The 27,748-nt window shown below is 42.7% G+C and overlaps 3 protein-coding genes across 4 annotated transcripts in view; 2 read left to right on the top strand and 1 right to left on the bottom strand.

The window, feature by feature from the left end:
- Positions 1 to 14,315, top strand: part of LOC106573467 (semaphorin-4B) — a 105,913-nt gene extending 91,598 nt beyond the window's left edge. Inside the window, exons 9-15 of the mRNA XM_014148544.3 lie at positions 1,282 to 1,463; positions 1,817 to 1,967; positions 7,644 to 7,854; positions 7,967 to 8,082; positions 8,533 to 8,690; positions 9,041 to 9,132; positions 9,427 to 14,315. Of these exons, the coding sequence (XP_014004019.1) occupies positions 1,282 to 1,463; positions 1,817 to 1,967; positions 7,644 to 7,854; positions 7,967 to 8,082; positions 8,533 to 8,690; positions 9,041 to 9,132; positions 9,427 to 10,202 (1,686 nt within the window). The 3' untranslated portion in view covers positions 10,203 to 14,315. The remainder of the gene's footprint in view (positions 1 to 1,281; positions 1,464 to 1,816; positions 1,968 to 7,643; positions 7,855 to 7,966; positions 8,083 to 8,532; positions 8,691 to 9,040; positions 9,133 to 9,426) is intronic.
- Positions 14,316 to 14,995: 680 nt separating this feature from the next.
- On the top strand, positions 14,996 to 25,784 carry rasef2 (RAS and EF-hand domain containing 2). The gene is made up of 17 exons (XM_014148548.3): positions 14,996 to 15,534; positions 15,707 to 15,856; positions 17,890 to 17,980; positions 18,422 to 18,517; positions 18,742 to 18,819; positions 20,353 to 20,468; positions 20,568 to 20,636; positions 20,855 to 20,936; positions 21,048 to 21,112; positions 21,219 to 21,414; positions 21,499 to 21,609; positions 24,039 to 24,192; positions 24,280 to 24,361; positions 24,511 to 24,625; positions 24,812 to 24,925; positions 25,011 to 25,087; positions 25,163 to 25,784. Exons 1-17 carry the CDS (start codon positions 15,224 to 15,226, stop codon positions 25,263 to 25,265), a joined length of 2,010 nt encoding a protein of 669 aa, XP_014004023.1. The 5' UTR covers positions 14,996 to 15,223; the 3' UTR covers positions 25,266 to 25,784.
- LOC100196247 (small EDRK-rich factor 2) lies at positions 25,674 to 27,269 on the bottom strand. 2 transcript variants are annotated; one of them, NM_001141276.1, is given in 4 exon segments: positions 25,674 to 26,214; positions 26,217 to 26,248; positions 26,397 to 26,502; positions 27,118 to 27,205. In NM_001141276.1, coding segments are annotated over 4 exon segments (153 nt in total). In that variant the 5' UTR covers positions 27,125 to 27,205; the 3' UTR covers positions 25,674 to 26,206.
- Positions 27,270 to 27,748: the final 479 nt, after the last annotated feature.

Genomic DNA, 27,748 nt, shown 5'->3' with positions numbered 1-27,748 from the left:
CTCTGGAAATTCAACCTAGCAATGAGTACCTGCATGTTGGAAAGGGAGGCTTATGTAAGGGGTTAATGAATTGAGCACTTTCTGTCCAATATTCATAAGGAGAGACTTTAGGTACACACTCTCTCTGGTTTTAATAATAACTAGGTAGACCCAGGGGAGCAGAGCAGGGAATACATGTAGCTCATTATCTGGTTGGGTTAATACATCAAGTAATTGCTTCTGAAACTCAGCATTAGTCACGTGTCATTTCCCTTTACCATTCACTGATGTCATTTCCTCTGATTAATGTTGGGCAGAGGGGGACTCAGATGAAGGCACATCTTACAGGGCTCTGGGTTATGTAGACTAGACTTCTTTTGGCTTCTTTTTAGTCCTCTGAACAGTGCTCTGTGAAGATGACTTACCGTTCCTCCCTCAGCCTTTTCAATCTCCTCAGATCTATGTCCCAGACAAGAATTGGAGTAATTGCTGCACTCTGAGCCACAGACTCAAGTGAATGTAAACAGACAATTATATTCGTTTTTTTCCCGTTGTATGTCCCCACACATTCTCTGTACATCCAGCTATCTGTATAGGTACAGCATTCATAGCTGTAAGGCTCACAAATAATCTCTTTCATGCCGAGTTTGGAGTGATCTAAGTGAATTTATAATTTCTTAATGGAAAAGTTGTGCCGCTTTTTTAGCTTCTCAAGCCAACCAAGTATCATGCTCCCATAGATGACCACAGCCCACCAGGCAGGGTAGTGCCACAGGCACAGGTTCAGAGTGGTAGTGTCCGTGGAGAGGCATTGTGTGTGAGCAGTGTCCTTTTCTCTCTCTCACTGGAAAGCATTTGGCCTCCCCAGTGACCCAGTGTTTTCCTTCCATCCAGTTGTGATGTCTAATATTGTTTTCTTGACCTAGAACTCCACTGCCCCAGGGGAGATGTGTTATAGCCACAATCCGTTGTACTCAGTCTGGTGATTTTACAATATTGGTTCTAATTTATGCCAATTCAAACAGTGCCTCGTTTCGAGAGAATAATGTTTCAGACATATCATTACATATATCAAATCAAACTGTATTTGACAACAGGTGTAGAACATGTACACCAGGCAGAATGTAAACCATAATAATATTTAGGCAAGTTGGTTGCCATGACATCAGATTATTATGCATTCTCACCATTTCAACTATTGTATTTAGAGTTTAAACGTACATGCTTGTGCCCTCTACTGGACACTGGGTTACTGTGACTGCAGGTCCATATACTGTAACAAAGCTCTGATTTGTATTACAGGGTGACAAAGGAGGAGAGAGGGTGCTGCAGAAGAAATGGACCACCTTCCTAAAAGCACAGCTCCTCTGTTCGCTGCCTGACGATGGCTTCCCCTTCAACATCATCCAGGACATGTTTGTGTTGACGCCCAGCCCAGAAGACTGGAAGAACACCGTGTTCTATGGGGTCTTCACTTCACAGTGGTGAGGAAACACTTTGTCACGAAGACATACAGTACATATGCAAGAGTGTGTAGGATTTTCTATTGATTTGGGTAATGAAATATTCTGTGTCTGAGTTGGTTGGTATTACACTCATCTCCTCAATAACATTTCCCATACATGAACAGCTCACTGTCAGTTTATAGCAGATTATCATTGACCCAGTCATGGGCAAACAGCCACACCTCCATGCCCTCTGTTCGTCTGTGGTGTATTGGAGACATTATTGATCACGTACTTTATATTAGTTCAGCACTACTGTGAGAGCAAAGAATAGGATGACTTGGGGGAAGAGGAATGTGATGCAGCTTAACTGCTGTGTGGTGTTATCTCAGGTATAAAGGGGCCTCTGGCAGCTCAGCAGTGTGTGCCTTCTCCATGGACCAGGTGGAGAAGGCCTTCAACGGCCGTTACCGGGAGGTCAACCGGGAGACCCAGCAGTGGTACACCTACAACCACCCTGTCCCTGAGCCACGGCCTGGAACGGTGAGTTAATGTCCACTGCCCTCTGCTGGACAGCTGACACAGTATCACTAACCTGCATTACGCCTCCATCACACCAATAGTGCAGTTGCATTTGGTACGCCAGAAGTACATTGTGTTGCAGTGCCTTCTGTGTGGTGCGTACGTTGGATTTATCGAACGTATGTGTAAAACTGTATGCGCAGACGACATGACAGAAATGGTAGCAGAAGGTGAATGTTGAACTTTTGTCCAGATGATGCTGTGTTCTATTTTGCGCAAAAACCCTATTGGTTTGATCAAGGCGTTAGACTGTACTAAAGGCGTCTGCTTACATAGGTTTGGTTTGCTCCTAGCAGAACTCGACTAGGCGAAAGTGAACATCTGTGCGCACATACTACCTTAAAATACCTTTGCTTGAAAAATGACAAAAAGCGGTTTGTCCCTCTTCAAATCAAATTGTATTAGTCACATGCTCCGAATACAACAGGTAGACCTTACAGTGAAATGCTTACTTACAATCCCCTAACCAACAATGCAGTTTAAAAAATACGAATAAGAAATAAATGTAACAAGTAATTAAAGAGCAGCAGTAAAATAACAATAGCGCGACTATATACAGGAGGTACCGGTACAGAGTCAATGTGCAGGGGGCACCGGTTAGTCGAGGTAATTGAGGTAATATGTACATGTAGGTAGAGTTATTAAAGTGACTATGCATAGATAATAATAGAGTAGCAGCGGCATAAAGGTTGGTGGGCAATGCAAATAGTCTGTGTAGCCATTTGATTAGATGTTCAGGAGTCTTATGGCTTGTGAGGTAGAAGCTGTTTAGAAGCCTCTTGGACCAAGACTTGGCGCTGCGGTACCACTTGCTGTGCGGTAGGAGACAGAACAGTCTATGACTAGGGTGGCTGGAGTATTTGACAATTTTTAGGGCCTTCCTCTGACATCGCCTGGTATAGAGGTCCTGGATGGCAGGAAGCTTGGCCCCGGTGATGTACTGGGCCGTACGCAATACCCTCTGTAGTGCCTTGTGGTCGGAGGCCGAGCAATGGCCATACCAGGCAGTGATGCAACCAGTCAGGATGCTCTCGATGGTACAGCTGTAGAACCTTTTGACGATCTGAGGACCCATGCCAAATCTTTTCAGTCTGCTGAGGGGGAATAGGTTTTGTCGTGCCTTCTTCACGACTGTCTTGGTGTGCTTGGACCATGTTAGTTTGTTGGTGATGTGGATGCCATGGAACTTGAAGCTCTCAACCTGCTCCACTAGAGCCCCATCGATGAGAATGGGGGCGTGCTCAGTCCTCCTTTTCCTGTAGCCCACAATCATCTCCGTTGTCTTGATCACGTTGAGGGAGAGGTTGTCTGGCACCACACGGCCAGGTCTCTGACCTCCTCCCTATAGGCTGTCTCATCGTTGTCGGTGATCAGGCCTACCACTGTTGTGTCATCGGCAAACTTAATGATGGTGTTGGAGTTGTGCCTGGCCGGGCAGTCATGAGTGAACAGGGAGTACAGGAGGGGACTGAACATGCACCCCTGAGGGGACCCTGTGTTGAGGATCAGCGTGGCAGATATATTGTTACCTACCCTTTCCACGTGGGGGCGGCCCGTCAGGAAGTCCAGGATCCAGTTTCAGAGGGAGGTGTTTAGTCCCTGGGTCCTTAGCTTATTGATGAGCTTTGAGGGCACTATGCTTTTGAACGCTGAGCTGTAGTCAATGAATAGCATTCTCACATACAGTGGGGCAAAAAAGTATTTAGTCAGCCACCAATTGTGCAAGTTCTCCCACTTAAAAAGATGAGAGAGGCCTGTAATTTTCATCATAGGTATACTTCAACTATGACAGACAAAATTAGAAAAAAAATCCAGAGAAATCACATTGTAGGGATTTTAATGAATTTATTTGCAAATTATGGTGGAAAATAAGTATTTGGTCAATAACAAAAGTTTATCTCAATACTTTGTTATATACCCTTTGTTGGCAATGACACAGGTCAAACGTTTTCTGTAAGTCTTCACAAGGTTTTCACACACTGTTGCTGGTATTTTGGCCCATTCCTCCATGCAGATCTCCTCTAGAGCAGTGATGTTTTGGGGCTGTCGCTGGGCAACACGGACTTTCAACTCCCTCCAAAGATTTTCTATGGGGTTGAGATCTGGAGACTGGCTAGGCCACTCCAGGACCTTGAAATGCTTCTTACGAAGCCACTCCATCGTTGCCCGGGCGGTGTGTTTGGGATCATTGTCATGCTGAAAGACCCAGCCACGTTTCATCTTCAATGCCCTTGCTGATGGAAGGAGGTTTTCACTCAAAATCTCACGATACATGGCCCATTCATTCTTTCCTTTACACGGATCAGTCGTCCTGGTCCCTTTGCAGAAAAACAGCCCCAAAGCATGATGTTTCCACCCCCATGCTTCACAGTAGGTACGGTGTTCTTTGGATGCAACTCAGCATTCTTTGTCCTCCAAACACGACAAGTTGAGTTTTTACCAAAAAGTTATATTTTGGTTTCATCTGATCATATGACATTCTCCCAATCCTCTTCTGGATCATCCAAATGCTTTCTAGCAAACTTCAGACGGGCCTGGACATGTACTGGCTTAAGCAGGGGGACACGTCTGGCACTGCAGGATTTGAGTCCCTGGCGGCGTAGTGTGTTACTGATGGTAGGCTTTGTTACTTTGGTCCCAGCTCTCTGCAGGTCATTCACTAGGTCCCCCCGTGTGCTTCTGGGATTTTTGCTCACCGTTCTTGTGATCATTTTGACCCCACGGGGTGAGATCTTGCGTGGAGCCCCAGATCGAGGGAGATTATCAGTGGTCTTGTATGTCTTCCATTTCCTAATAATTGCTCCCACAGTTGATTTCTTCAAACCAAGCTGCTTACCTATTGCAGATTCAGTCTTCCCAGCCTGGTGCAGGTCTACAATTTTGTTTCTGGTGTCCTTTGACAGCTCTTTGGTCTTGGCCATAGTGGAGTTTGGAGTGTGACTGTTTGAGGTTGTGGACAGGTGTCTTTTATACTGATAACAAGTTCAAACAGGTGCCATTAATACAGGTAACGAGTGGAGGACAGAGGAGCCTCTTAAAAAAGAAGTTACAGGTCTGTGAGAGCCAGACATCTTGCTTGTTTGTAGGTGACCAAATACTTATTTTCCACCATAATTTGCAAATAAATTCATTAAAAATCCTACAATGTGATTTTCTTGATTTTTTTTTTCTCATTTTGTCTGTCATTACAGGCCTCTCTCATCTTTTTAAGTGGGAGAACTTTCACAATTGGTGGCTGACTAAATAATTTTTTGCCCCACTGTAGATGTTCCTTTTGTCCAGGTGGGAAAGGGCAGTGTGGAGTGCAATAGAGATCGCATCATCTGTGGATCTGTTAGGCCGGTATGCAAATCGGAGTGGATCTAGCGTTTCTGGGATAATGGTGTCGATGTGAGCCATGACCAGCCTTTCAATGCACTTCATGGCTACAGACGTGAGTGCTACAGGTCGGTAGTCATTTAGGCAGGAATCCTTTGTGTTCTTAGACACAGGTACTATGGTGGTCTGCTTAAAACATATTGGTATTACAGACTCAGACAGGGAGAGGTTGAAAATGTCAGTGAAGACACTTGCCAGTTGGTCAGCGCATGCTCGCAGTACACATCCTGGTAATCCGTCTGGCCCTGCGGCCTTGTGAATGTTGACCTTTTTAAAGGTCTTACTCACATCGGCTGCAGAGAGCATGATCACACAGTCGTCCAGAACAGCTGGTGCTCTCAAGCATGTTTCAGTGTTAATTGCCTCGAAGCGAGCATAGAAGTAGTTTAGTTCATCTGGTAGGCTCATGTCACTGGGCAGCTCTCGGCTGTGCTTCTCTTTGTAGTCTGTAATGGTTTGCAAGCCCAGCCACATCCGACGAGCATCAGAGGCGGTGTAGTACGATTCAGTCTTAGTCCTGTATTGACACTTTGCCTGTTTGTTGGTTCATCGGAGGGCATAGCGGGATTTCTTATAAGCTTCTGGGTTAGAGTCCCGCTCCTTGAAAGCGGCAGCTCTTGCCTTTAGCTCAGTGCGGATGTTGCCTGTAATCCATGGCTTTTGGTTGGGGTATGTACGTACGGTCATTTTGGGGACGACGTCATCGATGCACTTATTGATGAAGCCAATGACTGATGTGGTGTACTCCTCAATGCCATCGGAAAGAATCCCGGAACATATTCCAGTCTGTGCTAGCAAAACAGTCCTGTACCTTAGCATCTGCTTCATCTGACCACTTTTTTATTGACTGAGTCACTGGTGCTTCCTGCTTTAATATTTGCTTGTAAGCAGGAATCAGGAGGATAGAATTATGGTCAGATTTGCCAAATGGAGGGCGAGAGAGAGCTTTGTACACATCTCTGTGTGTAGAGTAAAGGTGGTCTAGAGTTTTGCACATTTAACATGCTGCATTAAAGTCCTCGGCCACTAGGAGCGCCACCTCTGGATGAGCGTTTTCCTGTTTGCTTATGGCAGAATACAGCTCATTGAGGGTGCTCTTAGTGCCAGCATCGGTCTCTGGTGGTATGTAGACAGCTACAAAAAATACAGATGAAAACTCTATTGGTAGATAGTGTGGTCTACAGCTTATCATGAGATACTCTACCTCAGGCAAGCAAAACCTTGAGACGGTTGTTTACAAATGCATAGTCTGCCACCCCTTGTCTTACCAGACACCGCTGTTGTATCCTGCCGAGACAGCGTATAACCAGCCAGCTGTATGTTGATAATGTCGTCGATCAGCTACGACTCCGTGAAGCATAAGATTTTACAGTTTTTAATGTCCCGTTGGTAGTTTAATCTTCCTCGTAGGTCGTCGATTCTATTTATCAATGATTGCATGTTAGCTAGTAGAACGGAAGGCAAGGGGGGTTTATTCGATCGCCTACGAATTCTCAGAAGGCAGCCCGACCTCCGCCCTCTTTTTCTCTGCCTTCTCTTCACGCAAATTACGGGGATTTGGGTCTGTCCTCCACTTCCTCAAAATAGTCAGAAATAATCTAAGATAACTCAAGAAATCTGCAGTTAATTTTGACATTTTTGCCAAGGAGGTCTTAGTCACGCAATTTTAACTAAGATGTTTGGTGCAGTATTTTTCAAGTGAAAACATTTGCATGAAAACTATTTGCCTGTCTTTGAATTACAACAAACACTTAAAGAATCTACTGTTGACCAATCACTGACGAAGGTTGCGTAAACTTTGACTACCGAACTACAACAAGCCTCAAGGAAAGAATGTGTGCTCGAACAGCCGAAGGAAAAAAAACTGCTGAAAGCTACTTAACACCAAAATATTGTTATAATATATGCGCAAAATTGTTCCATTGGGAAGTCTACAGTAAACTTTACCCAACCTTGTGTGTGCAGGTCGGATGTGTTGTAGCCTGCTTTAGTCACATCACCAATCTGGACTGAACATCAGTGCTTAAGCAGCTAAGTTATCTGTTTCTCTGCTGTCACTGGCTGCCCTCTTCCCAGAAGGCCTGATGTTATCAAAAAGCTGCTGCTGCTTTCATTTCCTGGCAGCGTTATCATGGCCACATCAACTGAAGGATACAAACACATATTGATGGGGGAGTAGGCATGGGGGAGTAGTATGGTTGTGTAGTGTGTATTGTAGCCCAGTGTGTGCTTATGAGACTCCCTGTGTTTCTTCCACAGTGTATCACTAATGCAGCCCGGGACCAGGGCATCCCCTCCTCCATGCACATGCCTGACAAGGTATTGAACTTCGTCAAGGACCACTTCCTGATGGACAGTGTGATCCGCAGCCAGCCCCTCCTGCTGAAACGCAGCGTCCGCTACACCCAGATAGCTGTCCACCGGGTCCAGGCCATCCATAAACACTACAATGTGCTCTTCATTGGAACAGGTACTGTAAACAGGCTCAGCTGACAGAACTTCTCCCCCTTTCCTGTTCTGTATGAGAGGCAGAGCTATAGCAGACATTAACCATCTACTGTTCTGTCATACGTCTCTGGCAGATGACGGGAGACTCCACAAAGCCATTAATGTCAACAACAAGATGCACATCATTGAGGAGATGATGCTCTTCACTGACCCCCAGCCTGTAGAACACATAGAACTGGAGTCTGAGAAGGTACAGTACAGAGTGTAGAGTGGGAACTCTGTTTATTTCTGAAGCATGTCCTCATAGTGGTAGTAATATTGAGCTCACTAAATGTCAGCACTATCAGCTTAGGGGTCCCATGAGCCGTGAAGAGAGCCGGAGCCTGAAGGGGAGCTCAGCTCAGCTCACGTTCATTGAGATAATTGCATGCAACTTCCTCTCAGGGGAACTGAAAACAGATGGGTTGTAAACGGCGTGTGACCCATCATGAATCTTGCCCTGAGTTACTCTGTGCTGTTACTCTGTGCTGTTACTCTGTGCTGTTACTCTGTTATGTTATTCTGTGCTGTTACTCCAGCATTGGGTTCGTAGAGGGCATGGTGTTGATATTATATTAGAGTGGGGTGACTGTATGTGAATACATGACCTAGGGCTATTCCTCCCTGGCATCTGACTGACTGACTGGTGGTCTCTCTACAGGGCCTGCTGTTTGTGTCCTCCTACTCTGGCCTGGTGGAGGTCCCTGTGGCTAACTGCTCCAACTACCAGAGCTGTGGAGAGTGTGTCCTGTCCAGAGACCCTTACTGTGCCTGGACAGGGAGGCAGTGCCTGGATGTCAGGCTGGCTCCACCAGATAGGTATGTTTCATCCAGACCACCAACCATTATACTTTACATTTCCATGGTCCACTCAGAGAGATGTAGGTGTTACTCATCAAATAGATACTAGCCTTGTATTGGCATGTAAGAGATAGGTAGAAACTATTTCGATGCTAAGCTCTCATAATGACTGAAAACTTTCCAGAACATCTGACTACACCAAAGAAAAAGTGACAATACAGGACAATGCTCAATGTTGTCTGCTAACATGCTATATGTGCAGACTAAAACTGTAGTCTGTCAAGACCATCTATGTGTAGATTGATAGTGCCAGTCAGAGCTGTTCTGAGACACCCATTTATCTGATTTAATGTTGTCTGTTTTCTCAGCCACTGGCAGCAGGATGTGGACGAGGCAGACACATCAGTTATCTGCAACAAGACACAGCCCAGCCCTCGCTTTGTTAAACCCCCACCCACACGTAAGTACAGTACCATACCATCTGCTCCTGCTGGACTAAATCCTTTCAGCTCTATACTGTACCACTGTGCTCTACTCTGGGACTGCTGCATTTAAATTAACATTTTGCTGACTATTTTATTCCAATATTCCCTTACCATTATTATTCGTACCCAGCTCATTTAATTTATTCCTTCTCAGCGCACTCCTACTCAGCTACCACAGTGATATAATAATGCAGTTTGATCAAACTACCTGGGATGGACTTGCTTTCACAAATGAAAAATGACAAAGCCCTTCCTTTTGTTGTCTGCAGGGATGTCGTCATGCCAGGTGATAATGATCCCAGCCAACACGTTCAAAGTGCTGCCCTGTAAGCTGCGCTCCAACCTGGCTGAGAGGAAGTGGGAGTACAGTGAGGGTGCAGGTCACTTCCTGTACCCCAGTCCTGAGGGAGGTCTAGTGGTGGTGGCCCAGGCTGACAGACAGGAGACCTATGAGTGCTGGTCAGTGGAGGAGGGCTTCAGGCAGCTCCTGGCCAACTACTGTGTGAGAGGTGAGGCCAGACAGGAGAGCACCACCCTGATCGGCCGCTCACGCACCCCTCTGGTCCCCCAGGAGGAGCCAATCATCCTACCTGGAGAGACCCGCTCCCCGCAGATCAACACCAAGACCTACTGGAACGAGCTGATCGTAGTGTGTGCCCTGCTGGGCTTCTCCCTGGTGGTCTTCTCCCTGTTTGTGGTCTACAGGAACCGTGACCGCATGAAGTCCATGCTGAAGGAGGGTGAGTGTCCTAACATGCAGCAGAAGAAACCCAGGATAGTGGGGAAGCCAGCAGAAAACTTGCCTCTGAATGGCAACAGCACAGTTCCAGCATCTGTGTCAGACCACAAGGGTTACCAGACCCTCAATGACAACTACATCTGCAACACGCCGCCACATGAATGCTCATCACCAGACAACAGCAAGAGCTTCTCAGAGTCAGAGAAGAGGCCTCTAAACTTGAAGGAGAGCACTGTCGAGATCTCGCACACCTGCCCACGGCCTCGGGTGAGACTGGGCTCAGAGATCAAAGACTCCATTGTGTGAGGACAGCTTTGATCAACTTGAGCAGGAGATAAAACTGTAATGCAGAGTGACTAACTTTGAACTGTAAGGAAAGAGGGGACTATAAGTGAAAGAAAAGAAAAACACTAAAGGAGGGAACACTGAAAACCGCCAACCTCTTCGCAAAGAGGGACATTTCATTACACTAATTTTGCACATTTGTCTTTTTCATTTTGTCCCTGTAGTCAGTTCTCATTTCCTTGTTTAGTGACTCTTCTTTCTCTAGTGCATCTGAAGCACAATGAAGAGAAGCTGATACAGATTGCCTTCAGACTATTGAAGCTGTGGAATGATGTTCATGGTGGGTATAGGACACATACAGCTGATATTGTCCTTCTGTAACAATTTCTATATGGTTTAGTCATGTTTGTATGCTTTGCCACTCAATCCGTCCAAATACTCTCTTGGCATTGCATTGAAAGTAGAGAGATACTCTATGGGTCAAGAACTGACCCTTAACTCTCCCACCTACATCCATAAGCATGGGCTTAGCCAGACTCAGTGCATGGATAGCAATGGAATAAACAACCTCGTATTCAAACAGTAGACCATTAGGCCTATGACTTAGTTATAACAGCAAATTTTGTTTACCTTTATTTAACTAGGCAAGTCAGTTAAGAACAAATTCTTATTTACAAAGACAGTCTACCGGGGAACAGTGGGTTAACTTCCTTGTTCAGGGGCAGAATGACAGATTTTTACCTTGTCAGCTCGGGGATTCAATCCAGCAACCTTTCGGTTACTGGCCCAACGCTCTAACCACTAGGCTACCTGCCGCCCCTATTAATTCAAGGCAGTTTAAACTGTACATAAACATAAATGCAGCATAACCAGACAGGCATTAGAATGGTATCCACTGGTCAAGAGAAGGGCTAGCAGTACCAGAGAGACATGGAGAGGAACCAATGAGGAAGGAATGAAAGAGGTAGTAACCACCTGGAATGAGGTGAGGTTAAAATAGCACACAACAGAATAACATAACACTGGAGAGGTATTGTTGAGGCCCTCTGCTCTGCTCCACCAGAGTGGCACAGATGGGGTTTGTAAGTCCCAAAGTATTGGAGGATATGGTGCCTAAGTTGTGTAAGATTGACATTCACAGTGTTGAAATGTACCCTTGACATTAGGGAAGACCCTAGACCAGGTATTAACATATTGTTCATTATGGAGCAGACAGACTATGCAAAGCACATCATGTGAAGTGGGGTGAAAGGTCACACCAACATCTGATCTTGAGACTGCAAGCACATAGGTGTCAGCACATTCTTAATTACAGAGAATGAGAGGCATACTCACATGCAATTTAGTATGCAAGATGATTTTGAGCCATTTCTGTGTCATAGAGGCACGGGATGAGATAAAGACTATCACTAGGCCTGGAGTTGATGTAGCTAGGCTGAAGTCCCAGTAGAAAATGGTTAATGACTAGTTCAGAGTGCCAGTCAGGAACTGATTCCTTCAATCCAAATTCAGTCACTTCAGACACCAAGTTAAAGTGGGCTGAAACTATAAAAACCTGTTCACCAAATTGTTTAGATAGCTCTGTCCTGGTCCTGTTATTAAGAGACCAGTAGACAGCAGAGGTTAGAAGAGCCAAAGGAAGAGTGGCAACACAACAGAGAATCAGCCAGTGGGCTATGGAGCTCTTAGTGTCGTTGACGTGACACCCAGAGGCAACCAAGCTCCTGTGTGTTCATTTATGTAAACAAAGTGATTGTTGTGCCAAAAATAACTTGTTTTTAAATCATGCATCTTCTGTTTTCATCCTATCCAACACAACTGTCATGTCAAATCAATGTCTTGTGTTTAATGGGCCTGACTGATTCAGCATGTACTGTACCGAACAGTATGTGCTTAGGCCATTCATAACGTAGTGCATATGAAAGCTGGCATAGTTACAACCATCACCTCTGGTTTAATGACACTAATGACTGTAAAATGGGTTTTACTAACATGAAGCAAAAGGTCACACAGCAGTTATGGACCAGTCAATGGAGGAATGTGTGTGTTTTAAACTACTGTAGAAACCGATATTGTTAAAGGATAGAACCTGCAGAATATTTTATCATCCAAAAGCAAGGGCTTTTATTCAGGCATTACAATACCCAATAACAGGTATATGTTTTCAGCTGTTCATGATGGGAAATACATAATAATTCTACATTTAAAATGAAAGAATATCAATTTCATATTCCATAGATGTTGCTATGTCAGTGCAAAATTGTGGTAAATATGAACTCCTGCAACATTGCGTTGTGGAATGTGGTGATACAAGTATTCCAAAACAATTTCTAAGTAAAACTGTTTATTTAAGTTTATTCTAGATATTGAATTTTGTACAAGGGACGATTTAAAAAAAATAAAAAAAAATGGACAAAGTAGCTGTGCAAAAAGCATACTGCTAAAAGACTGCCATGTTGGCTGATTGTATATAATGTACATTTGTATTGTATTGGAGAAGACTGGTGAAAGTTGTAACATTGTGGTGAAAGTGCAGAACCAGCAAACACCTTGAGAATGCGTTGTTTTTGCACAGAATGTTGGAAAGACTTAGTTTGGGATACAGATGAGGATTTTGTTGAGAATTATGTATTAGGTTTTCAACTTATTTTTTCATGCATTTTAAGCAAAGTTAAAGAACCGAGTTGTACATCTTGGGATACTAAATGTGTTCTCCTGACCTTGTGACATTACTTAATCACATGGATAACCAGGTAGCAGCAGCATCACCTGCATGATATGTACGACAGAATAGACTGTAGAACTCTACTGGGCATGCCCAACAATACTATTACAACACTTTGAGTGAATTCCTTTAGATTATGGCCAGTATCAGTACAATAACTCTGTTAGAATGGCTTCAACTTCAGTCACAATATATTTCTGTGTTGACACTATTGCAAACCACTGTATATGGAATTATAGTCTCAACCTGTACAGAAATCCCATACTGGTAAGGTCTGCACAACACTTGTGAACTCCATCAGGGTTTCAATGACTCCAATTGTAACAAAGATGGGAGGAGAAGAAGTTGAAACATTGTCTTGACAACTGAACATTTCATGATTATTTTTTATTTTGTGACAAAGATTGCAAGTGAAGAAATGACAGCTTGGATCAGATGGGTAAAGTTATCTAAACTCAATAATACATTAGCCGAATGCAGAACAAAATCAGCCTGAATATCTAGCATAATAGGTTCAGACATGCATCATACAAATCTCTTGTTTGATCACTGCTCCAAATGAATATATACTTACATAAGATGTTTGAGACTGCTGTTATAAGCTTCTACTGAGTTGCAGTAAGGCACCTCTGTTAGTTGAACAACCACTTCAGCCAAGCCTTCTATTTGTGACAGTGTAACAAGTTTCTCTGACTCATGTCAACATGTCTTGTAAGTTTGTATGTAAAAATGCTTTGTAAATTGAGCTGCCAATGTAAAAAGCTCTTGTGAAATGTATTTTTTTATATTATACATCACTACTGTTTCAGTTGTTTTTATTGTTCTGTACATAAAAGCACTTTATTTACATTTTTTTAAATAAAGATAAATGGATACAATTAGTTTCCTATATGGTTCATAAACTCTATAGTTGTAATGTCACATGAAATTAGAGAATAACCTCAATTTAGACAGAATCTAGGACACAAGTTGTGCTTGTCACATTGCTGCACTTGATTGTGAAGCAATACACCAATCAAACAAATGTTCCAAATCGGTCTATATCATAAAGGTTCAGTCATTGCTAAATGGATCCAAATACTGTATTGGTGTAAGAAGTAGTTCCAGACTTGCCTGATGCTGCTCTTACACTGCCACTGTGTGGCCACAATATTATCAACAACTTTCAGAAGATTTATTGTAATGTAAAAAGGGATTTCTGTCATTACAGTAAGGAATGTAATTGGTATGTTCTTTAAAAGCAGTATGTGTGAGCCATTTTTATCCCCTTTGTTCTTTGGTTAGTGAAATGTTAACAGTGACTGTGTCCTCTGTCAACACATTAGTCACATTTAGGTGGAGCACAGCGTTTGCTGACGCATTCCACCAGACTCAAATAAAAACATATGCAAAGAACAGCGCGGAACGTTCCTGTTGAACTTGTTCAGTCTTTTTTTATGTGAGCCTAATTCTTGCAATATCATGTAAAACAAATAAGCTAACAGTGTAGTTCTGTGTTTTTTAGTAGAGGTGTTTCTGTCACAGTAGTAAAAATAAGTATGGCTAGGGATATCACATGGTAGGGTGGAGTTAATTACTGAGTATGCGTACAGTGTAACAATGGCAGGCAGGCAGGCAGGCAGGCAGGCAAGTATTCTTGATAAGAGTGCAGTCCACACCTGAAAGGAAAATAGTCTACTTTGGTGTCATAGGTAGAATCCTTGCCACATCCTAGCAATGAATATACAATTATTCTCCACCCCTGTGCAAATACATCATATACTATTTAAAAATATTGTTGAGATACATTTCATTTAAATATTTTATATGAGTGTTTTATACATGTAAATTGTGTCTTTTGTTTAAACTTTATTTGTGATACCTACATCCACTCAATAAAAAATACAAATTCAAGTATGTGTGTTGCATGACAACGTGTACAAACACTGACATTTGTAACAACAGTTTAAAAAAAAAAAGCCAACAACAGGTGACGCACATTCTCACTGTCTGATGTCTTGGCCCGGTGCTGTCATCGGTCTGCACGCCCAGTCACGGCCGTTCCAGGCCGGCTGAGCCAATCACTGGCTTGTTGATTGTACAGCAGTCTACCGGTGAATAGAGTTGTCATTCGCGTGGGAAAAGTATTACTGCCTTCATCACTTCATACTGACGGGCTAAAATTCTGATCACTGGTGCCGGATAAGGTTACACAAATAAAGGTGGGGATCAAATGGTCACGTATTGCACCTGTTGCTAACCTATCGATTTTATTTTACACAAGGGGTTATTTCCTAAGGCGGAGTTGATGTAACTTTTAAACTCGAAATACGAAGTCATGGACAAACCCAGCCTCCAGAGACTGTTTTCAGCGTGTGACATTAATAAATCTGGTGTGATTGAATACGAAGACTTTACAGTTGTTTGTCGAGAGCTGAATGTGCCTGAAGACGAAATCAAAACTTTATTCAACAAATTCGGCGCTAGTGAAGATGGATGTATTAATTACAGCAATTTTTCATCACGGTTTCAAGAGGTTTCAGAAACATTGGATTTGGCCTCTTTTGGAGCGTCTCCTCAAAGTCAAGGGAGTCCCTGGGAAGAGTTCCAGAGCAGGATGGACGATGCAACCGGTCTCCTCTCAGGAAGGTAAATCTGGTGGTTGATGTGAATTGTTTGTCTGAAAGTTGCACCTGCCATTACAGCTCTTACAGTAGCCTGTGGGTGTAATATGTAGATGTTCATTCTGCGTTCATCCCTCTGTTTTTATAACTATGTCAAATGTAGAAATGATGGTTGTCCATAATCTTTCATCTTTCAGACTGCGGGATCAGTTGGCTGAACTGCACCAAGCCATGTACACCTCAGAACCTTTGTTGTTGCAACAATATGAGGGACTTGTCGATGCTCTTGTCAGTGAAAGCAAGGACCACAGGCTTGAGAGTGAGCAGCTGGAAACCAGTTTGAGAAGGTAGGGATTGTGTCAAAGCAGCATCTCTTGGCTCAGATTCCTCAATAAGAGGAAAACAATATATTGATAAACAATCTACCAAACTATATTGTCTGAATTATGTTCTCTTCACGAATGGAACACATGTATATATCAGTTAACTTAGTAATTTGCCTGTTTGTGTTACCAAAAACACATGTAGTTGTTTATGTTGTGGGATATCCATGCAACAATGTTTCAATCAAGATCAGGCTTGAGCTATTAATCAGTTAACATTTACAAAATGTGCGTATTGGTTGCGCCAGTATGCTTCCAACAGTAAGGTTATTATAATCCGACATAATTGCATGTTTTGAACCCTTTGGAATTACCTGGATTTCTGCATAAATTGGCCGTCAAATTTGATCTGATCTTCATCTAAGTCACAACAATATACACACATAGTGTGCTTAAACTAATAGCACACAAATTATTGTATTGTTCTTGTCTATATTGAATACATCATTTAAACATTCACAGTGTAGGTTGGGAAAAGTATGTGAACCCCTGGGCTAATGACTTCTCCAAAAGCTGTCAGGAGTCAGCTAACCTGAAGTCCAATCAATGAGACGAGATTGGGGTCGTTGGTTAGAGCTGCCTTGCCCTATAAAACACACACTTTGCTATTCACAAGAAGCATTGCCTGATGTGAACCATGCCTCGAACAAAAGAGATCTCAGAAGACCTAAGATGCAAGTCAACACTTCTTAATAAAGCTGGAAAGGGTTACAAAAATATCTCTAAAAGCATTGATGTTCATCAATTGTCTATAAATGGAGAAAGTTCAGCACTGTTGCTACTCTCCCTAGGAGTGGCCGTCCTGCAAAGATGACTGCAAGAGCACAGCTCAGAATGCTCAGTGAGGTTAAGAAGAATCCTAGTGTCAGCTAAAGACTTACAGAAATCTCTGGAACATGCTAACATCTCTGTTGACGGGTCTACGATACGTAAAACACTAAACAAGAATAGTGTTATTGGGAAGACACCACTGCTGTGCAAAAAAAAACATTGCTGCACGTCTAAAGTTTGCAAAAGTGCACCTGGATGTTCCACAGTGCTACTGGCAAAATATTCTGTGGACAGATGAAACTACAGTTGAGTTGTTTGGAAGGAACACACAACACTATGTGTGGAGAAAAAATGGCACACCAACATCAAAACCTCATCCCAACTGTAAAGTATGGTGGAGGGAGCATTTGCTGCCTCGGGGCCTGGACAGCTTGCTATCATCGACGGAAAAATGAATTCCCAAGTTTGTTATTGGTTTAAGCATACTGTGTTTGTCTATTGTTGTGACCTAGATGAAGATCAGATCAAATTGTATGACCAATGTATGCAGAAATCCAGGTATTTCCAAAGGGTTCACATACTTTTTCTTGCCACTGTAGATGGGGTGGAGTTGCTTTCATAGTTCAGAGGCTGCATTTCTTGATAGGGATGACATTTCTCACCCAAGGAAGTACTCTTAAATGAGTTGCTAGTCTTGTTCTCTCCATTTTCCACTTGTAAACCTAGTTGTCCCTTTTTTTATATTTCCATTTAGACCTAATCTTAACCCTTATGCAAATGAATGTGCCTGTAAGAATGTTTGCTAATCAGTGGCAAGACGTGCTGTATTTTGATTCATTCAATCTCACACTGCAAATCTCAGTCTTGTGCACCTGTGGTATTTGCCTCCTAGGGGCCCCCGTGAGTCTCTTGACGGGCTGGACCAAGTGCTGTCACTTGATTATGATAAAACACATTTAACTGAATAGTGTCCCGCCCGCTCAAAGTTCACCACTAGATGAAAACACAGGGGCAATGGATACAAATGGATCAGATATGATTGGAACCAAAAGGTGTAGTTCTGTGTGCTGTGTTTGAAGATGTGTTATTGCTTGCAAACCATGCCTCACCTTCATCTTATATTCTGACTCATCACTTTCGCTGGACTAGTGTTTGGGCAGTTGTTTGGCACTTGACGGACAACCATGGCAGACATGTAAATGGTATGTACCTCTGTGTGCCGCCAGAACAGAGGAGCTGAACACCAGTCAGCTGACAGAGCTGGAGGAGGACATGCAGCAGCAGCTTGCCTGTGTAGAGGTCAGGGTGAGAGAAGAGGTAAGTGACGTATTATGAGGACTTGGTTACTACAGTATATTCTACACATTGTGCTCGAAATAAAACATGTAATTCACTCAAGTATTTAAGAACTAAAAACAAACAAAGCAAGCAAATAAGCAAGCTAAGTCATTAAAAAGGCATTGGTGTCATTGAAAACATACCTTGGAAAATGTACAAAAAATTGGTGAGAAAAAGTTGAATATAATAGACTTGGGCAAATAGTTTGTTGTAAATTAAGATTAAACTGTTTTTATTTCAAGAGGGGCCTCGGCACAGGTGTTTATCCGCATATTTGTGGTAGGGGGAAGTACCTTTTTAGAGAAGGGAGAGCAGCTAGCTCAAACTTTCACAAAGGCCCCTTTCTACAGTTTTGTGAAAGCCCCTCTTTTAGTTCAGAGCCAATGAGCAAAGTTGTCTCCTTGGGTTTCTTGTCTGTAGGAGCATAAGAGAATGGAGGGAGTTATGGCGGCACTCCAGAGAAGGCATGAGAATGAGGTGGCAGACCTGCATACTGTTATGGACAGGTTGTTAAAGGTAGGTGTCATCTGTTTGAAACAGGTTTTGTGACATATTTCCTCTATTGACCTATTATTGTTGGTGTTGAAAGGTTATTTAATGTTTCCCCAGGATTGCCGCTCTTATGTTTGCAGTACTTTATTTACCTAGATTCAGGCAGTCTTAAGTGTGAATATGATTTCAGTTGATGCTTAATCATATTTATGATTAATTTGAAATAAATGGAAACCTTTTCGTTGTAGTTCCAAGGGGAATCTGAACTCAACAGTTCCAGGCAGGATGTTGACAAACTACAGAACCAAATAAGTGAACTGACTCAGGTACGTTGAATCAGTTAGACAACTGTATCTTGAGTCCCATTCGGAAAGTATTCAGACCCCTTGACTTTTTCTAAATGTTGTTACGTTACAGCCTTATTCTAAAATCAGCCTTACTCAGTACTTTGTTGAAGCGCCTTTGGCAGCGATTACAGCCTAGAGTCTTCTTGGGTATGATGCTACAAGCTTGGCACACCTGTATTTGGGGAGTTGCTCCCTTTCTTTGCAGATCTTCTCAAGCTCTGTCAAGTTGGATGGGGAGCATCACTGCACAGCTATTTTCAGGCCTCCAGAGATGTTTGATCGGGTTCAAGTCCGGGCTCTGGCTGGGCCACTCAAGGACATTCAGAGACTTGTCCCAAAGCCACTCCTGCGTTGTCTTGGCTGTGTGCTTAGGGTCGTTGTCCTGTTGGAAGGTGAACTTTCTTCCCAGTCTGAGGTCCTAAGTGCTCTGGAGCAGGTTTTCATCAAGGATATCTCTGTTCTTTGCTCCGTTCATCTTTTCTTCGATCCTGACTATTCTCCCATTCCCTGCCACCCTAAAACATCACCAGAGCATGATCCTTTGACCACCATGCTTCACCATATGGATTGTGCCAGGTTTTCTCCAGACATGACGCTTGGCATTCAGGCCAAAGAGTTCAATCTTGGTTTCATCAGACTAGAGTATCTTGTTTCTCATGGTCTGAGAGTCTTTTAGATGCCTTTTGGCAAACTCCAAGTGGGCTGTCATGTGGCTTTTACTGAGGAATGGCTTCCATCTGGCCACTCTACTATAAAGGCCTGATTGGTGGAGGGCTGCAGAGATGGTTGTCCTTCTGGAAGGTTCTCCCATCTCCACAGAGGAACTCTGGAGCTCTGTCAGAGTGACCATCAGGTTGTTGGTCACCTTCCTGACCAAGGTCCTTCTCCCCTGATTGCTCAGTTTGACTAGAGGCCAGCTCTAGGAAGAGTCTCGGTGGTTCCAAACTTCTTCCATTTAAGAATGATGGAGGCCACTGTGTTCTTGGGGACCTTCAATGCTGCGGAACTTTTTTGGTACCTTTCCCCAGATCTGTGCCTCGACACAATCCTGTCTTGGAGCTCTACGGAAAATTAATTCAACCTAATAGCCTGGTTTTTGCTCTGACATGCACTGTCAACTGTGGGACCTTATATAGACAGGTGTGTGCCTTTCCAAATCATGTCGAATCAATTGAATTTACCAAAAGTGGACACCAATCAAGTTGTAGAAACATCTTACGGATGATCAATGGAAACAGCACCTGAGCTCAATTTCGAGTCTCATAGCAAAGGATCTGAATACTTATGTAAATAAGGTTTTTATATTTTTTTTATATTTGCAAAAATTACTTCATCTGTTTTGTCATTGGGTATTGTGTGTGTATTTTATTATTTAATCCATTTTAAAATAAGGCTGTAACATAACAACAATGTGGGAAAAGGGAAGGGGTCTGCAAACTTTCCGAATGCCCTGAACGTTATTTCCTATGCACTTTCCAGTAATGTTGTACATATTACATTATGTATCCTCAGGAAAAGGAGCAGTTACGGACTTCTCTCTTCAAAGCGCAGACAAACATATCCATTCTGCAGGTAGAGTTGGACAAGCTGAAGAACATGTATGCAGACCAGAAACTTCAGCATGAGAGGTGAGATCACCGACTTCACGTTCAGGTCCAATGGATCAAGTCCAACTCAGTAAATACAGACTAGTTGATAAGAAATGTTGTATTTGTCTATTTTCACAGAGAAAGTGATGAACTGAAAAAGATGGTTATTGAATACCAGTCTTACTCCAGTCACATTGAAATTCTCCAGTAAGTCTGTCTGACCCGATTGTTCATTAGTACAGTATGTCCTTTCATGATTGTTTTTGTTGTATCGTAGTCAAGCATAGCTTTGAGTCATGCATGCACATCTGTGCAGTGCACACCATATGCTCATTGTAATGAACGCTGACTCTACTCTAAAGATGGCAGGCTAAAAGATTAGTTAAGCATCTGAAATGTTCTCTACATTGACTCCTTCCTATTAGGGCCATGAACAAAAAGCTGTATGACAGCAACGATGGCTTGCGCTCTGCCTTAGTCAGCGATGTGGCATCGAGTAAAAGGAGGGTAAGTTTGGTTGTTTTCACTCAAGATAAAGAAGACTCACATTACCCCTTTTATATTTACATTTATACAACATTTATAAGGCATTAGTGTTACACATCTTCCTCCCCACAGCTATCCCCCAACAATGAAATCCCAGCTCGAAGAATGAAGCCAGTTCGACAAAGCACGCTTATAAAGTACACATACTATATTCTTATCCTAGAAATCTGGAACTATTGATTAATAATATTAATTGACCACTTAACTAATGTTTACATTTTTTCATCCCTATGTTGAGTCCAGTTCAGAGGGAGCGCACACAACTGTAGGCTCCAGTAAAACGACCAACTCCGATGTAGCCAGCTGGGCTGATACATACCCGGACAGCGGTGTGTCCTTGCCTATGGACACTACTGAAAGCTCAGGCAGCGAGTCTGACAGTGATGACTCTACAGAAACAGTACACCACAGTTATTCATATGTGCCCTCAGACATTGAGGTAAGGGTAACTACAAGGTTTGACCAACTATTTTATTAGTACGTTTCACATTCTAATACATGAATGTACCTATTTCTGCACCAGATATCAGATGTGAAATTGGAAGCAAGTCAGGCAACGCTGTCTGTAGCTCCCAGCAAAGCTAGTTCCATTGCTTCATCCATCCGGAGACGCTTGTCTGCTTTCCCAATGAAGGTAAGGCTTTGAGCTGAGATGCTCAGTTTTGAAGCACAGTAAGACATTGTGTCGGGAGGCTTATGTGGAATTGGTATATGCTGGTTCACTCCAGACTTGACTGCCCTTGACCAGCACAAAAACATCCTGTGGCGTACTGCATTCGCATCGAATAGCCCCCGCGATATGCAACTTTTCAGGGAAGTTAGGAACCAATATACACAGGCAGTTAGGAAAGCAAAGGCAAGCTTTTTCAAACAGAAATTTGCATCCTGTAGCACAAACTCCAAAAAGTTCTGGGACACTGTAAAGTCCATGGAGAATAAGAGCACCTCCTCCTAGCTGCCCACTGCACTAAGGCTAGGAAACACTGCCACCACCGATAAATCTACGATAATCGAGAATTTCAATAAGCATTTTTCTACGGCTGGCCATGCTTTCCACCTGGCTACCCCTATCCCAGTCAACAGCTCTGCACCCCCCACAGCAACTTGCCCAAGCCTCCCCCACTTCTCCTTCACCCAAATCCAGATAGCTAATGTTCTGAAAGAGCTGCAAAATCTGGACCCCTACAAATCAGCTGGGCTAGACAATCTGGACCCTCTCTTTCTAAAATTATCTGCCGCAATTGTTGCAACCCCTATTACTAGCCTGTTCAAACTCTTTCGTATCGTCTGAGATCCCTAAAGATTGGAAAGCTGCTGCGGTCATCCCCCTCTTCAAAGTGGGAGACACATTAGACCCAAACTGTTATAGACCTATATCCATCCTGCCCTGCCTTTTCTAAAATCTTCGAAAGCCAAGTTAATAAACAGATCACCGATATCCCACCATAGCTTCTGCACTATGCAATTTGGTTTCCGAGCTGGTCATGGGTGCACCTCAGCCACGCTCAAGGTCCTAAATGATATCATAACCGCCATCGATAAAATACAATACTGTGCAGCCGTCTTCATTGACCTGGCCAAGGCTTTCAACTCTCAATCACTGCATTCTTATCGGCAGACTCAACAGCCTTGGTTTCTCAAATGACTGCCTCGCCTGGTTCACCAACTACTTCTCAGATAGAGTTCAATGTGTCAAATCGGAGGGCCTGTTGTCCGGACCTCTGGCAGTCTCTATGGGGGTGCCACAGGGTTCAATTCTCGGGCCGACTCTTTTCTCTGTATACATCAATGATGTTGCTCTTGCTGCTGGTGATTCTCTGATCCACCTCTACACAGACGACACCATTCTGTATACTTCTGGCCCTTCTTTGGACACTGTGTTAACTAACCTCCAGACGAGCTTCAATGCCATACAACACTCCTTCCGTGGCCTCCAACTGCTCTTAAATGCAAGTAAAACTAAATGCATGCTCTTCAACCGATTGCTGCCCCTGCCCGCCCACCCACCCACCATCACTACTCTGGACGGTTCTGACTTAGAATATGTGGACAACTACAAATACCTAGGTGTCTGGTTAGACTGTAGACTCACATTAAGCATCTCCAATCCAAAATTAAATCTAGAATCTGCTTCCTATTTTGGAACAAATCCTCCTTCACTCAAGCTGCCAAATATACCCTCGTAAAACTGACTATCCTACCGATCCTTGACTTCGGCGATGTAATTTACAAAATAGCCTCCAACACTACTCAGCAAATTGGATGTAGTCTATCACAGTGCCATCTGTTTTGTCACCAAAGCCCCATATACCACCCACCACTGCGACCTGTATGCTCTCATTGGCTGGCCCTCGCTTCATATTAGTCGCCAAACCCACTGGCTCCAGGTCATCTATAAGTCTTTGCTAGCTAAAGCCCCACCTTATCTCAGCTCACTGGTCACCATAGCAGCACCCATCCGTAGCACGCACTCCAGCAGGTATATTTCACTGGTCATCCCCAAAGCCAACCTCTCCTTTGGCCGCCTTTCCTTCCAGTTCTCTGCTGCCGGTGACTGGAACGAATTACAAAAATCACTGAAGCTGGAGTCATATCTCCCTCACTAACTTTAAGCATCAGCTGTCAGAGCAGCTTACCGATCATTGCACCTGTACACAGCCCATCTATAAATAGCCCACCCAACTACCTCATCCCCATATTGTTATTTCTTTTTTTGCTCCTTTGCACCCCAGTATCTCTATTTGCACATTCATCTTCTGCACATATCACTCCAGTGTTAATGCTAAATTGTAATTATTTTGCCACTATGGCCTATTTATTGCCTTACCTCCCTAATCTTACATTTGCACACACTGTATATAGATTTTTCTATTGTGTTATTGACTGTATGTTTGTTTATCCCACGTGTAACTCTGTGTTTGTGTCGCAGTGCTTTGCTTTATCTTGGCCAGGTCGCAGTTGTAAATGAGAACTTGTTCTCAACTGGCCTACCTGGTGAAATAAAATAAAAATATGGTATCTGTTTTATTTTCCATAACCTAAGTAATGCTACTTGGTCCTCAGCAAACAGAAGCAGACCTTGTTGACACTGGTGGCCCTGAGTGCCCTGGTCCCATGTACCGGTTAGTTTTGGCAGGAGATGCAGGATCAGGGAAGTCCAGCTTTCTATTGCGGTTGAGTCTCAATGAGTTCAGGGGAGATATTCAGACGACGTTGGGTAAGTACATGTACAGTAAGTTTTTGGTAGTGGTAGAATAAATGCAGAAAGTGCATTGCTGTTTCCATTACATAATGTTGTTCTTAGGAGTTGATTTCCAAATCAAGAAGATGTTGGTGGATGGAGAAAAAACAAACCTTCAGATATGGGATACTGCTGGACAAGAGAGGTATGTTTCTGTACATTGACAAACTAAAAGCCTTATCAAAGTTGTTCCATAATGTGTCTTTGGTGATGTGGCTGTTAATCTGAAGTGCTGGAAGATTCCAAATGATCATGTAATATCGAAAACTAAATGGAATTTCCCTGTTACTGTAGGTTCCGCAGTATTGCCAGGTCTTATTTCCGTAAAGCCCATGGAGTCTTACTGCTGTATGATGTCACTTCTGAAAGCAGCTTCCTTAATGTCAGAGAGTGGATGGACCAGATTCAGGTAGCAGTCACAGTAGAGGGGTTTTATGGTCCTTGAGATACTAAAATAAAAACTTGGAATGAGATGCCAAAATAATGGTTGTCTATATTTCAGTTTGAGACCACTTATATTCAATATAAAAGGAACAATTATGATTACGCATAAATCAGGAACTTTGTTTTTCATTAACTGCCCTTGTTATCCCAGGAATCCACGGATGCGCAACTCCCAATGTGTGTGATTGGGAATAAAGTGGACCTGCGGGAAGATCGACCAGAGGGAAGCTGTGTCAGCACTGTTGATGGGGAAAGGCTGGCAAGGGTACAATCTCCTTTACCAGTCAAAATAACAGCTGTTCATGGGTCCATCAAATAAATATTAAATCACAATATTACATGTGTTTCAGACATACAATGCCCTGTTCTGTGAAACTAGTGCTAAAGAGGGAACTAATATAGTGGAGGCAGTACTTCACCTGGCAAGGTAAGAATCTTCCCATCCAATCCCTACCACGAATACCTAAACTATAACTGAGCTCTTACCATTTTTTCCTAACAGAGAAGTTAAGAAAAATGTGAAACTGAGACGACAATCAGAGTCACAGGTGAAGTTGAGTTTAAGCAGTTCAAAGAAAGCTCTGACCAACTGCTGCAGAGTATAACCATGGAGGCCCATCACGTCACCCTATGGAATGCATCTACTAACTGAAGACAATTTTAGCACCACAGCTTTTGTCATTGAGAACCTATGTGATGCAGAGCTGTTTGTGTAACAAATCTCCGGAGATTACTGTAGATATGTCTAATTCATATTTTAAATTTAATCCAAGTAATTGCCAACTCCTGAAAGGTAATTGTCCTTAACGTGGCACATAACTGATCTGGAGCATGTAGATCTCCAGAGATGTTAAATGAATGTATTTGAATGGGATGTGTACGGCACCTAAATAGTTAGCATGTATCTGTTGTACACATCAGGAATTTACTGTATTCAGAAAGGCTCAGTTGAAACTACAAGGCTAATGCTGTGGTTAGAAACATGCAGAAATTAGTACATTTTGAAATGAGGTGGTTTCTGTATTTATGTCAGCTGATTTTATTTGTTTTAATTGAATAAACTTTCTGTACAGAGGTGTGTGGTATAATTTGTTAGATTAAAGTTCCCCAGATTGAATCTTTCATTAGTTTATTTGATTAATCTTACAGCACTGCATATGTTCATCCTCAATATAAAAGCAATAAACATGGTATAGAAACCATAAACAACCACTAGTTGAGTAACAATCTAGATGAGGAAATACAAAAATACAAGCTTTTTTGTAATTCCAAGTAGTGGAGTTTCAAATTCCTGCTCTTTACATTGTAAATACTGATTAACATTTGACCTGTGTATTGAAATAGGCTTACGCATTAGTCCTTATTCATTTCCCAAACTATACCACCATCACAAAATTACAAACTGGTTCTAAACCCCAGATTATGGGACAAAAACAAGACCTGGTCATCTTTCAATAATGAGTAACATCTGGGTATCTGAGAATATTTGTGATTGGGCTCTGGCTCTGTATCCTGCTATTTGGCTTTCTCATCGGCCGGCTTAGGGTCATTGGCTTTTTTCTGCTTCTGTTGCATTATCTCTGCATCCCTAAGGAAGACAGACAAAAAAATGGTTAAACCAAATAAAAACAGTTCAATAAAAACGAAATGCATGTTAAAAATGTGTCCTGGTTTCAGTGAAAGATTCTCACCTGTATACCAGGAGAACTTCCTAAAAGCCAATACTAGTGATTTACCTCAGCTTCCTCGCAGCTGCAGACATGCCATCATCAGCTTTCTTTCCCTTGTCATTCCCTTGTTTTTTGGCATTTCTAGCACGAGCAAGGTCACGCTGATTCCCCCCTGCAAAGAAATCGATTTGAAAGACCCAGGTGAGGGGAGTACAGTTGCAGAGTCATTGCTTATGTCTTACATTTTAAAGACTAAATTAAAACCAAGCATCATTAGCTAGTGGATATCTACAGACCTGTATTGATCGTTTGGTAACGTAACTGGCTAGATAAACAGTTACAGAAAATAACTGTTAATCCATAGATGTACGTTCCGGAGAGGGAGCATAAGGCTAGGCAACTGCTTAGCAGGGTTTGTTATTGTGCGTGGCACTTCACGGGCCTAGACAGTTAACGTTAGCTCGCTAACGTTACGTTAACTACAAATAAGATCCTTCTTACCAGTTAATAATGAACAAAATTATACATTTTATGGCACTAAAACAAATGAGTGTATGGTAACAGAAAACCATGTTACACTATACTTTCTAGTTAGCTATAGTAACGTTCGTTTTTTATTTTTCACTTCTCCAGCTCAAACATAGATCGCTAACGTTAGCTACCTAGCATTGATTGTCTCTGATTTCATTTCTTTAAAACAGCAAAGCGAGATACGTAGCTAGCTAAGCTACCAACGAACACAACTTTAGCTTAGTAGCTAGTAAATAAAATATAGCAACATACTCACTTGTCATGTTGTTGTTTCTATGTAAACGGTGTGGAGAAGGCTGCCAAGCCTGCCAGCTGTGCACCGACAATATTCGATTTACGTCACTGCGAATACGAGACAACGCGAGAAGTAGCGGTATTTTCTTGTAGTTGACGTCCGCATAATATCAGTACTTTATGTCGCATTCAAAACAACTGGGAACTCGGAAATTACAGGAACAAATGATGACGTCAGTGATATTCAGGTCAGAAAGTAGGCGCTCTAGAACGAGGCCCGAGTTCCCGAATTGGAAGACCGTTCAAATATTTTTTTCTCCAGTTGAAGCTCGTTTTTTCCGAGTTCCCAGTTGTTGTGAACACACTGAGGTCGGAGATTTGAGTTGCCAGTTGTTTTGACGCGGCAATAGAGCTCCACAGTAGGGAAATGATTCCAATCGTTTCCCCACCATTTGTTTTCATAACAATGTAAATATATCTTAGACAAGATGACTTTTATCAACATATTCAACTCTATTTACTCTCAGATTCGAAAATGCTAATTAGCATGAAAATAGACATCACGTCAACTCTAGCTGCCACCTTTGCTAGCAGGTATTGTCAATTTCAAACTTGCACAAGACAGTTCACAGAATTGTCCATTAAAGAAATGT

This window comes from Salmo salar, chromosome 16, assembly GCF_965601325.2.
Source record: "Salmo salar chromosome 16, fSalSal1, whole genome shotgun sequence".
NCBI classification, from domain to species: domain Eukaryota; kingdom Metazoa; phylum Chordata; class Actinopteri; order Salmoniformes; family Salmonidae; genus Salmo; species Salmo salar.
This window is presented reverse-complemented; position numbering and strand designations above follow the sequence as displayed.

Coding starts and splice junctions, on each gene's coding strand:
- rasef2 (XM_014148548.3), top strand. CDS start 15,224: ATGGACAAACCCAGCCTCCAGAGACTGTTTTCAGCGTGTGACATTAAT. Junction 21,610..24,038: donor TGTCTGCTTTCCCAATGAAG/GTAAGGCTTTGA, acceptor CTTGGTCCTCAG/CAAACAGAAGCAGACCTTGT. Junction 25,088..25,162: donor GCAGTACTTCACCTGGCAAG/GTAAGAATCTTC, acceptor TTTTCCTAACAG/AGAAGTTAAGAAAAATGTGA.
- LOC100196247 (XM_014148433.3), bottom strand. Junction 26,249..26,396: donor GCAGCTGCGAGGAAGCTGAG/GTAAATCACTAG, acceptor TGTCTTCCTTAG/GGATGCAGAGATAATGCAAC.